The sequence below is a fragment of the Otolemur garnettii genome, unplaced genomic scaffold (genome assembly GCF_000181295.1).
Source record: "Otolemur garnettii isolate 467f Iridium unplaced genomic scaffold, OtoGar3 scaffold00018, whole genome shotgun sequence".
Classification (NCBI taxonomy): Eukaryota; Metazoa; Chordata; class Mammalia; order Primates; family Galagidae; genus Otolemur; species Otolemur garnettii.
The window spans coordinates 21,538,285-21,549,891 of record NW_003852413.1 but is presented as its reverse complement, the minus strand read 5'-3'; the positions used below and the strand labels follow the sequence as shown (position 1 = coordinate 21,549,891).

The 11,607-nt window shown below is 51.6% G+C and overlaps 1 protein-coding gene across 1 annotated transcript in view; it reads left to right on the top strand.

Moving 5' to 3' along the window:
* Positions 1 to 11,607, top strand: part of CNTNAP1 (contactin associated protein 1) — a 15,481-nt gene that overhangs the window by 503 nt on the left and 3,371 nt on the right. Inside the window, exons 2-20 of the mRNA XM_023511243.1 lie at positions 245 to 346; positions 455 to 648; positions 1,104 to 1,251; positions 1,327 to 1,530; positions 2,064 to 2,248; positions 2,792 to 2,935; positions 4,172 to 4,433; positions 4,907 to 5,056; positions 5,333 to 5,504; positions 5,903 to 6,009; positions 6,154 to 6,273; positions 6,575 to 6,778; positions 6,958 to 7,114; positions 7,204 to 7,331; positions 7,632 to 7,817; positions 8,318 to 8,539; positions 8,762 to 9,001; positions 10,508 to 10,861; positions 11,000 to 11,127. Coding sequence (XP_023367011.1) covers positions 245 to 346; positions 455 to 648; positions 1,104 to 1,251; positions 1,327 to 1,530; positions 2,064 to 2,248; positions 2,792 to 2,935; positions 4,172 to 4,433; positions 4,907 to 5,056; positions 5,333 to 5,504; positions 5,903 to 6,009; positions 6,154 to 6,273; positions 6,575 to 6,778; positions 6,958 to 7,114; positions 7,204 to 7,331; positions 7,632 to 7,817; positions 8,318 to 8,539; positions 8,762 to 9,001; positions 10,508 to 10,861; positions 11,000 to 11,127 — 3,407 coding nt within the window. The remainder of the gene's footprint in view (positions 1 to 244; positions 347 to 454; positions 649 to 1,103; positions 1,252 to 1,326; positions 1,531 to 2,063; positions 2,249 to 2,791; positions 2,936 to 4,171; positions 4,434 to 4,906; positions 5,057 to 5,332; positions 5,505 to 5,902; positions 6,010 to 6,153; positions 6,274 to 6,574; positions 6,779 to 6,957; positions 7,115 to 7,203; positions 7,332 to 7,631; positions 7,818 to 8,317; positions 8,540 to 8,761; positions 9,002 to 10,507; positions 10,862 to 10,999; positions 11,128 to 11,607) is intronic.

Below are 11,607 nucleotides of genomic sequence, written 5' to 3'. Positions count from 1 at the left end.
CTTGCTCAGGCTGGTCTTGAACTCCAGAGCTCTAGCATTCCACCAGCCTCAACCTCTCATGCTAGGATTACACGCATGAGCCACCTAAAGCCAGGATTGAATAGATGGCTTTAAGGAAGGGTTGGGTGTGCCCCTAGAGGTTGGAGCAAGGGGAGCTTCCTCTACAGGCTGCTCAGTAGGTTAAGGTTTGGGGAGGGCCTGAGAAGGGCTGGCAGTGACTAACATGTTCCTTTTTCTACTCCAGACGGCTGCGACGAGGAGCTGGTGGGGCCCCTGTATGCTCGCTCCCTGGGGGCTTCCTCCTACTACGGGCTCTTCACAGCACCCCGCTTTGCCAGGCTGCACGGTGAGTTCCCACTGCACTCCGCAGCAGCACCACTGTGGGGTGAGGGATTCCTGCGGGCTGAGCAGGGGAGGGGTAGCCAGTGGTAAAAAGCCCCTGTCCCTTCTATAGGCATAAGTGGATGGTCACCTCGGATTGGGGATCCAAATCCCTGGCTCCAGATAGACTTAATGAAGAAGCACCGGATCCGGGCCGTGGCCACACAGGGCTCCTTTAATTCTTGGGACTGGGTCACACGTTACATGCTGCTTTACGGTGACCGAGTGGACAACTGGACGCCGTTTTACCAGAGAGGGCACAATGCGGTACTCTGGGCGCTCAGGCGTGAATATTTGGGGACTTTCTTGTGCTGGGCCCTGCTGGGTACTAGCCCGAGGAGGAAGGGAGAGGGCGTGGAGGGGTGAGGGCACAGGTGAGGAGCAGTGATTCCATTCCAGAAACTCAGTCCAGAGGGACTATCAGCTCACCACATGCCCAAAGGCACTCTCAGATCGCAGGGTTTATTTAGCGCACTTTTTGGTAAAATCTGGGAGAACTTCCTAAGCAGGTGACATTTGATCTGAGGTTTGAGGAAATAACAGGAAGTTGGGAAAGGCCACTCTAGGCTAGAAAAACTGTGCGCAAAACAACGGAGACAGGGGAGATCTGAAGTGTTTGTTTTCTCAAAGTCGAGATTGGGTGTGAACGCCACAGGTTGGAAGGCTGTGGAGAAACAAAGCAGAGAGTGGGGATGTTGTTACTACTCTCTCTGTCCCCGCAGACCTTCTTCGGTAATGTGAATGAATCGGGGATAGTGCGCCACGATTTTCATTACCACTTCACCGCGCGCTACATCCGCATCGTGCCACTGGCCTGGAACCCGCGCGGCAAGATTGGCCTGCGGCTTGGACTCTACGGCTGCCCTTACAGTAAGTGTGTGGGTCATGGCGGGGGCAGGAAAACAGTTTCCCCAGCCCCCAGCTCACCTAGGGTCCTTTGCACAGAGTCTGACATACTCTATTTCGACGGCGACGATGCCATCTCATACCGTTTCCCGCGAGGGGTCAGCCGAAGCCTGTGGGACGTGTTCGCCTTCAGCTTCAAGACTGAGGAGAAGGATGGGCTCCTGTTGCATGCTGAGGGAGCCCAAGGGGACTACGTGACGCTCGAGCTGCAGGGGGCGCACCTACTGCTGCACATGAGCTTGGGTGAGAGCGACCAGGGGCCAATACCTGAAGCTCCCCAACACCAACTTCCAGCACCTCCTCCGCGCTCAGCCGCGCCCAGGCTCCATCTTCCCATTTGCTGTATGGACCAAAACATACTTTCCTTGTAGCTACTACCAAGTAGCACTTGGTGCTAGCAAAGCACTAGACTCTGCGTCAGAACTAAATTCTAGTCTCACCTCTACCATTTATTTACTAGTGGTGTGACTTTGGACAAGACATTTCCCTGAGCCTCAGTACCTTCACCCTTAACACACACACTATTATTTTGTTTCTAGTTAGCTTTTCATAACATCCCCATGATGACATAGAAGTAGCTGTTGTGCTCCAAGTTTTATAGGTAGGAAAACAGATGCTGGGAGAGGTTAAATACTTATGTTAAGTCACACGCTCACCAGGTGGCTGTTGGTCTTGCAGCCCCTTTTCTGCCTTAGGCACTGCTCCTCCTCCTGGGTACTAGGGCTAGCAAGAGTTGTCCTGGCTTCAGGTCTCACTTTGTCCCACTCCATTCTCAGGCAGCAGCCCAATCCAGCCAAGACCAGGTCACACAACTATGAGTGCCGGCGGTGTCCTCAACGACCAGCACTGGCACTATGTACGTGTGGATCGATATGGCCGTGATGCAAATCTCACCCTAGACGGCTATGTCCAGCCCTTTGTGCTCAATGGTGACTTTGAGAGGTTGAATCTAGACACAGAAGTAAGAGAGGGGGGAAGTGCCATTTGATTGGTGGGGTGCTGGATGAGTGGGGGTGGGAGGGACAGTAGTTCTCTCTCTCCCAGAGATGAGACTTCTGCAATCTGGTTCCCAAATAACCTAGCGGCTCTTGGCCCACTTGCTGCTCACCGGAAAAGGCCTGGGTTTTGTTGATGTTTCTGCTATTGGCATGCATACTTCTAGGTGCCATCCCAGAACTACTAAGATGGGGTCTATGAGGCCAGAGTTTTGGCATCAGGCTAGGTAGGAGAATTGTCCCCTTGGATCCTCCCACAACTTTGTGGAGTTGCTAAAGACCCTGGCTTGGATCTACAGATAAAGAATCCCAGACAGGTTGATTGACTTGCCCAAGGGTATTCAGCCAACTATGGTGAAGTCAGAGCTGGAAAAGGAGCCTGAGCGAGCTATAGTACCAACACTGGGGAAATATGGGGTTTGAGTCTTTAATAAAGCCTGGGCTGGTGGTTGGGAAAGAATAAGGTGCTCCTGTGCCCAGGGAACCTCAATCTCCCACTCCTCCTGCAGATGTTTGTCGGCGGTCTGGTGGGCGCTGCACGGAAAAATCTCGCCTATAGGCATAATTTCCGTGGCTGCATGGAAAATGTAATCTTCAACAGGGTCAACATAGCGGACCTGGCTGTGAGGCGCCATTCCCGGATCACCTTTGAGGTCAGTGGACAGGGGGATCTGGGAGGGCAGGATACCAAAGCTTTTTGACCAGCAAAGAGGTAGAGCAGGAAAAGATCTTGAGACTCAGTTAAAAGTTGAGGACAAAAGGCTGGGCACAGTGGCTCATGGCTATAATCCTAGCATTCTGGGAGGGTGAGGCACGTGGATTGCCTGAGCTTAGAATTTCGAGACCAGCCTGAGCAAGAGCAAGACTTCCATCTCTAAAAAAATAACAAGTGTTATGGTGGGTGCCTATAGTCTCAGCTACTTGGGAGGCTGAGGCAAGAGAATCACTTGAGCCCAAGAGTTTGAGGTTGCTGTGAGCTGTGATGCCATAGCACTCTACCAAGGGTGACAAAGTAAGACTCTGTCTCAAAAAAGAAAAAGATTTTTAAAAGCCAGGGACACCTCTCTCTCCAGCCAGATTCTCAAGGGGGTCTCCAGACACCCCTTCAAGTAGGGGGTCTCATTTGAGGTTCAACTAGCTAAGAAGCTGTGATCACATCCAATCACCTCCTTAGTTTATAGATGAGGAAAAGAGGCTCAGAGTCAGGAGTGGTTTGAGCAGAGGTCGTGGGGTTGCACGGTGGCTGAGTAGGAACTTGAACCTAGGGTTCTTTTTTGTTTGTTTGTTTGTTTTTGTTTTTGTTTTGAGACACTATGTCGCTTCAGTAGAGTTTTGTGGCATCACAGCTCACAGCAACCTCCAACTCTTGAGCTTACATGATTCTCTTGCCTCAGCCTCCCAAATAGTCACCTGCCACAACACCTAGCTATTTTTTGTTGCAATCGTCATTGTTGTTTAGCTGGCCCAGACCGGGTTTGAACCCACCAGCCTTGGTCTTATGTGGCTGGCACTGTAATTACTATGTTATGGGGGCCAAGCCCCAGGGCTCTTTGGATATGCTCTACTCACACTTTTGACTCTGGAACTCATATGATTATGTGGCTAATGGGAGGTAGCTCTGTGGCCCTGAATTGCCTCCTAATACTGGAAGGAAGAGAAGCAACCAGGTGCCCTGCAGATAGTGTAAACTAGCAATATCAAGAGTTGGGCCTCAGTCCACAGGTTGACAAGGTAGGAGGGGAAGGGTCATGGTTGAAGGTCTGACCCTGCTAGCACCAAAGGTGTGAGGGACAAGTGTCTTAGACCAATGTGAAAATTAAATTCTCAGCAGAGGCAGAGACAGGTGTACTGGCTTGCGGGTGCTGATGCATCCTCACTTTCATCCCTAGGGTAAAGTGGCCTTCCGTTGCCTGGACCCAGTTCCACACCCCATCAACTTTGGAGGCCCTCACAACTTTGTGCAAGTGCCTGGTTTCCCACGCCGTGGCCGCCTGGCAGTCTCCTTTCGCTTCCGCACATGGGACCTTACTGGGCTGCTACTTTTCTCCCGCCTGGGGGACGGGCTGGGCCATGTGGAGCTGATGCTCAGTGAAGGGCAGGTCAACGTGTCCATCGCACAGAGTGGTCGAAAGAAGCTTCAGTTTGCTGCTGGTGAGGGGGTTGCAGGGGAGGCATAACCAGGCTAGAGGAGGGTAGAGGAACCCAGGGAGGCATAAACCTGAACCCAGGCCTTTGCCTGCTGGAGAGGGTAGAGGGAGTGAAGGGAGGGGGCAGAAATTCCCAGGGTAGGGAAGAGGTGGATGTGGCTGGAGGCAGCTCAGGAGATCGATATGAAGGGCTGAGGGTTCTAGGAGAAGCAGGAGCCCGAGACTAGTATTTTCCAGTTCTGAGGATCCCTAGAGATTCTGTTACTCATTTATGACTTTGCAGACTCTGTCCTCTGCTGGGTCATGGATAGTAAAGAGAGACATTCAGAGATATCATCACTTTTGAAAGCAGTGTATACAGGGGCACATGGTCTGCTATTGGGACACAGAATGGGGCTGCTGCTTTCTCACTCAAGACATTTTCCTATCCTAGATGCTGCTTCCCTCCACCCATATCCATCATCCTTTCTTGTTCAGGGTACCGACTGAATGATGGATTTTGGCATGAGGTGAACTTTGTGGCACAGGAAAACAACGTAGTGATCAGCATTGATGATGTGGAGGGGGCAGAGGTTAGGGTCTCATACCCACTGCTAATCCGGACAGGGACCTCATACTTCTTTGGTGGTAAGTTGGTGTGGGCCAACCTGATCAGACCCTTTTCTCTGGATGGGAAGGGCCCATCTAAGTCCACCCACATGGGGCCACATGGAGAGTTTTTTAGGGATCAAGCCTCCCCACCCCTTTATCCTCTGAGGCCTTGGGGAGTGGAAGGTCATTGCCAGTCTACACTTCAGTTCTAGCTTCCTTTCTTCCTTTATTTCTGGTTCTCTTTTGTTATCTCCCTGGGGAGGGCCTTTGGGGTCTCCCCTCGGGAGGGCCTCACAGGGGTGGTTGCTTCAGGTTGTCCCAAGCCAGCCAGTCGATGGGACTGCCACTCCAACCAGACGGCATTCCATGGCTGCATGGAGCTGCTCAAGGTGGATGGTCAACTGGTCAACCTGACTCTGGTGGAGGGCCGGCGGCTTGGATACTATGCTGAGGTCCTCTTTGATACATGTGGCATCACTGATAGGTATCCAGAAGCCCCTCTCCCTAACAAGAGGTGACCTCTCCAAAGCCCACTTCTGTGGTCTCCCAGTGGGATTATTGTTTCCCAGTAATCTCTCTCCTCCTTGTCTCTGCTCCTTAGGCCCTTGCTTGGGGATGATTCTTCCTTGACCTCTCACCTATTTGTAATTGGAAATGAAGCACCTGTTTTTGTGTGGGGAAATAAGGCATATTTTGTTCTTTGGAGGAAGGAGAACAGTAATATTTCAGCCCTGAGGTCCGCCTCTTGCTCCTGCATCTAAGCACTGGCTAGTTAGGCAGCACTAGGGGCACTGTCTCTCCGGGATGGAAGCTTGCAGGGGTCAGTCCTCACTCTCATGTGCTCAGTAAGGCTCTTTCCCTTGGTACTGACCCCTTCCTCAGGTGCAGCCCTAACATGTGTGAGCATGATGGACGCTGCTACCAGTCTTGGGATGACTTCATCTGCTACTGTGAACTGACAGGCTATAAGGGCGAGACCTGCCACCAACGTAAGCCAAATGGGAGTAGGACAGAGGCAGGGATGGGGCGGTCAGGAGGTTTCTAGGGATCATGAGTTCACTAGAGATGGTGGGGCTAGTCCTTCTAGCCCTCTATCTCCATAACTGCCATTTTCCCACCCCACCACCTACCAGCTTTATATAAAGAATCCTGTGAGGCTTACCGGCTCAGTGGGAAAACTTCTGGAAACTTCACCATTGATCCTGATGGCAGTGGTCCCCTGAAGCCATTTGTAGTGTATTGCGATATCCGAGGTAAGTGGTTCTGATGTGTGGTGAGGGGTCAGCTGACAAAGCAAAGCAAGGCAGAATATTAAATTGGTGGTGATAAATAGGGACAGAGAGGAAAGGAGGAATTTGTAATCTAGCCTTGCAGATAAATTCCAACTTCTCGATCCACTCTAGCTGTCTCCTCTCCAGCCTACAATGCCAAGAGTCCAGGGTGGGGCTGGATTAGAGCTACCGGCCATGTCCATTGGTGCTGAGTTGCAGCAGTGATGATGAAAGTGGCCAGGAAGGTAGGTGGAGCCAAGCTCTGTCCCCTCCCCTTCCTCAGAGAACCGGGCATGGACAGTTGTGCGGCATGACAGGCTGTGGACAACTCGAGTGACCGGTTCCAGTATGGAGCGGCCATTCCTGGGGGCTGTCCAGTACTGGAACGCATCCTGGGAGGAGGTCAGTGCCCTGGCCAATGCCTCCCAACATTGTGAACAGTGGATCGAGTTCTCTTGCTATAATTCTCGGCTGCTCAACACTGCAGGTGAGAGCTGGGGTCAGGGAGGTGGAGGAGACACCAGTGGGGGCCTGTGAGGATGGAGAGTTTGGCTGGTGCCCTGGGCTAGGGGATTCAAGTTAGGCTCTGGGCCACTTGGAAGGGCAAGAGGAGCCCAGAGCCTCATGGAAGGACAGGGCTGGAAGCTGCCTGCACCTTTTCCCCAGGAGGCTACCCCTACAGCTTTTGGATTGGCCGAAATGAGGAGCAGCACTTCTACTGGGGAGGCTCGCAGCCTGGGATCCAGCGCTGTGCCTGTGGTCTGGACCGGAGCTGTGTGGACCCTGCCCTGTACTGCAACTGTGATGCTGACCAGCCCCAGTGGTGAGGAAGGGGGCAAAAGGACAAGGATTTCAGAACTCTAGGGGGAGCTGAGTGGCAAGGGACTGAGCCATTGGATCCTGCCCCCACAGGAGAACTGATAAGGGACTGCTGACCTTTGTGGACCATCTGCCTGTCACTCAGATTGTGGTAGGGGATACAAACCGCTCCACTTCTGAGGCCCAGTTCTTCCTGAGGCCTCTGCGCTGCTATGGCGACCGTGAGTGGCAGACCCCTTTTATGTGCCCTCCCTGGGTTGGCTCTCCAGTTTCTAGAATCTAGGCCACTTGACCTACTGGGGGTCTCTAGGGTATACTGCCCAGTGCCCTGGCTCCTGCTGTTATGTGATCTTCATCTTCGTTGTTCTTCTGCATCTTACTACTCCTTCCTTCCACTCCTTGGTCTCCTTGGCCACCCCACCTCTCCTCCTTAGCCCTACCTTCCCCACCCCCCACCATGTTCCCTTCCTCCTCCACCCTCCAGACTCCCTGACAAAGACTTCCTCCATCTGGTTTTGTAGGAAATTCCTGGAACACCATCTCCTTCCACACTGGGGCTGCACTACGCTTTCCCCCAATCCGTGCCAACCACAGCCTTGACGTCTCCTTCTACTTCAAGACCTCAGCACCCTCCGGAGTATTCCTAGAGAATATGAAGGGCCCTTACTGCCAGTGGCGCCGGCCCTATGTGCGAGTGGAACTCAACAGTGAGCAGGCAGACTGGGAGGGCGAGAGGGTGGATGAAAGAGGTCTCTGGGGAGACACCAATATGTATAGGCTGGAGCAAAAGACCAGGGCAGGTGCCCTTTGAGAAGCAGCATGGAAAGGGCTTGAGATGACCTTGGGTTCTGGCCCTTAGCTGGCCTATATGGCTGGCCAAGTAACCTTGGGCTCTCACTTCACCTCTCTGGGCCTTAGTCCCATAATTTTTTGAATAAGGAACCTGGACTCCCTCTTCTCTCCCACTGCTGACTAGCTATCTTTTAGCTTGAGAGGTGAGGCTGGGAAACTGGCTCCGTGGATCTGCAATATGGGCAGAACCAAAGGTATGAGGCTCTAAGCAGCTTTTAAGTTTTGTCCCAGGCTATGGACATATTCAAGGACCTCCAAAGAGATGAAGAAGAGAGGTTGTATTGGGTAAGAAGTCTAGGAGGGATTTTGGAGGTCTGAGTCCTTTTCTCCCCTTGCCCTCCATCACACTGTCTAGCATCACGGGATGTGGTCTTTGCCTTTGATGTGGGGAATGGGGATGAGAACCTGACAGTACACTCAGATGACTTTGAGTTCAATGATGATGAGTGGCATCTGGTCCGGGCTGAAATCAACGTGAAGCAGGCTCGGCTGCGAGTGGATCACCGGCCCTGGGTGCTGAGGCCCATGCCCCTGCAGACCTACATTTGGCTGGAGTATGACCAGCCCCTCTATGTTGGTGAGCAGTAATCCAGAGGCAGGTCTAATGCCTCTTTTACCTGCCCACCCTCCCAAGACCACTCTCCTTGTTTCTAGGAACCCCATGTCTTAGATCCCAATCCCCCCTGCTTCAGAATACCATTGGCCTCCCTTTTCCCTCTATCCTTGGCATCTTATTCTATTCTTCTAGCTCCTTGGCTCCCCTCCTAACCACAATACTGACTGGATCTACTTTTCCCAGGATCTGCGGAGCTTAAGAGACGCCCCTTTGTGGGTTGCTTGAGGGCCATGCGTCTGAATGGAGTGACTCTGAACCTGGAGGGCCGTGCCAATGCTTCTGAGGGTACCTCACCCAACTGCACAGGCCACTGTGTCCACCCTAGGTTCCCCTGTTTCCATGGAGGCCGCTGCGTGGAGCACTATAGCTACTACACATGTGACTGTGACCTCACAGCTTTTGATGGGCCGTACTGCAACCACGGTCAGTGCGGTTGGTTATGGGGGGACAGGAAGCCATGGGGTATAATGGGATATAGGTACAACGGGGAAGGAAAGTGATATAAAGCAAGCATTAGGGGAAGCTAGAGTCATCCCCATGTTCCTGAGTTCTGACCTTAGGGAGTCAGGCAGCTGAAGATACTGAGTGACACCAAAGTGGAACAGGAAGGGACAGTATAGCTAGCTGGTGCAAGAAAAAGCTCAAAAGCATAAAGCAAATATGTGTAACTTCCCCATCTTCCCACTATCCCAAGGTGACACAAGCATATTGCCTTTAGGCTACAGGATGTCCTTCTATGCCATTTCCTGCTTGATGATTGCTTCGTTCCTAAACTGTGTCTCTGACCTGGCGCTTGATTAGGGCAAGGCTTGACATGCACTATAGCAAGAGTCTGCACAAATACCCAGACTGAATCCTCCCCAAGTCTGGCCTAGGGGGAGGCATGGGCAGGCAGGTTACTAGTGGGAGGAATCTGGAGGACTAGAGAAATACATGGATATTGGGACAAACAGAAGACTTCTAGTCTTAGATTGGAAGTATGAGTAGTGGCACATATATAGACAGTGTCCAAAAGTGTATATTTTAAGAAAGGAAAAAACTATATTAAAATGGTAATACTCGTTACATACTGATAATGTTTGTTATCTTGTATATTGTATCTTATATCTCCTGTAATTGCGAAAATCAAATGTGATTTGACTGTTACCATTTTTTTTTTTTTTTGAGACAGAGTCTCAAGCTGTCGCCCTGGGTAGAGTGCCATGGCATCACGGCTCACAGCAACTACAAACTCTTGGGCTTAAGTGATTCTCTTGCCTCAGCCTCCCAAGTAGCTGGGACTATAGGCACCCACCACAATGCCCAGCTATTTTTTTTTCTTTGGTTGCAGTTGTCATTGTTGCTTAGCAGGCCCAGCCGGGTTCAAACCCACCACCCTTGGTGTATGTGGCCAGTGCCCTGCCAACTAGCTACAGGCACCACCAACTGTTACCATTTTAATACAATTTTTTTCTTTCTTAAAATACATATACATATTTTGGGGGGCACCCTCTATATACTGGGTGGGGTCAAGATACCTCAATTCTGATCTTGGCTCTACACATACTATGTGTTCTTAGGCAAGTCACTACCCATCTCTGAGCCTCAGTTTCCTGTAAAAGGCTGGGGTTGGATTAGATAGTGGTTCGCAATCTTCCTAATGCCACGACCCTTTAATACAGTTCTTCATGTTGTGGTGACCCCCACTCATATGAGGGCATTAGGAAGGTTGAAAACCACTGGATTAGATGATCTCTCAAGTTTCTCTTGGCCATGAAATTCCGTTTTGTGATAGAGGGTCTCAAGGGGACCTAAGTAGTAGTAGACGGAGAGTTATGAGCATGGCAGAAAATGAGGCAAGTCTTGGGAGTATATGTGGATGGCACAGAAAACTTCCACATTTAGTAGCAAGGAATGTGGGGGCCCTGACCTCACTGCCTCTGCCTGCAGATATTGGTGGTTTCTTTGAGCCGGGCACCTGGATGCGCTATAACCTGCAGTCGGCCCTGCGCTCTGCAGCCCGAGAATTTTCCCACATGCTGAGCCGGCCAGTGCCAGGCTACGAGCCTGGCTATATCCCAGGCTATGACACTCCAGGCTATGTGCCTGGCTACCATGGCCCTGGATACCGCCTGCCTGACTACCCCCGGCCTGGCCGGCCTGTGCCTGGCTACCGAGGGCCTGTCTACAATGTTACGGGGGAGGAGGTCTCCTTCAGCTTTAGCACCAACTCCGCCCCTGCCGTCCTGCTCTACGTCAGCTCCTTTGTGCGTGACTACATGGCTGTGCTCATCAAGGAAGATGGTGAGCTCTCCCTCAATGCCAGTGTCCCCCAGGTGCCCTAATTCCTGTAACTAGTCACTAATACAAGGACCCGAAGTGTCCTTAGAAGATGAGGCCATGGGAGCTGAGACCCCAAATTTCTCCTCCCCACCCCCACAGGGACCCTGCAGCTACGTTATCAGCTGGGCACCAGTCCCTATGTGTACCAGCTGACCACCCGCCCAGTCACTGATGGCCAGCCCCACAGCGTCAATATCACCCGGGTCTACCGCAACCTCTTCATCCAGGTTTGTATAGAGGGAAGTGAACCAGTTCAGATCACAACCTGGTGATCTCAGGTATGACACCCAGAATAATGTCAAAGACTCAACACTGGTAAAGCACATTTTAGTGTGCAGGGGATTCTCACATGTGTCACCCGCTGTGACCCTCACAACAGATGGCAGGGGTTCTTACTGTCTCCATTTTACAAATCAGTAAACAGGCTCAGAAAGTAGAGTGGTTTTCCCAAGTCAAACTGCTAGTAAGCTGCCAAAGATAGGTTTTGGTTTTTTTTTTTTTTATATAGACAGAGTCTCGCTTTATCGCTCTTGGTAGAGTGCCATGGCATCACATAGCTCACAGTAACCTCCAACTCTTGGGCTTAGGCGATTCTCTTGCCTGAGCCTCCCACCCAAGTAGCTGGGACACTAGATGCCTGCCACAATGCCTGCCTATTTTTTTTTTTTTTTTGAGACAGAGCCTCAAGTTGTCCCCCTGGGTAGGGT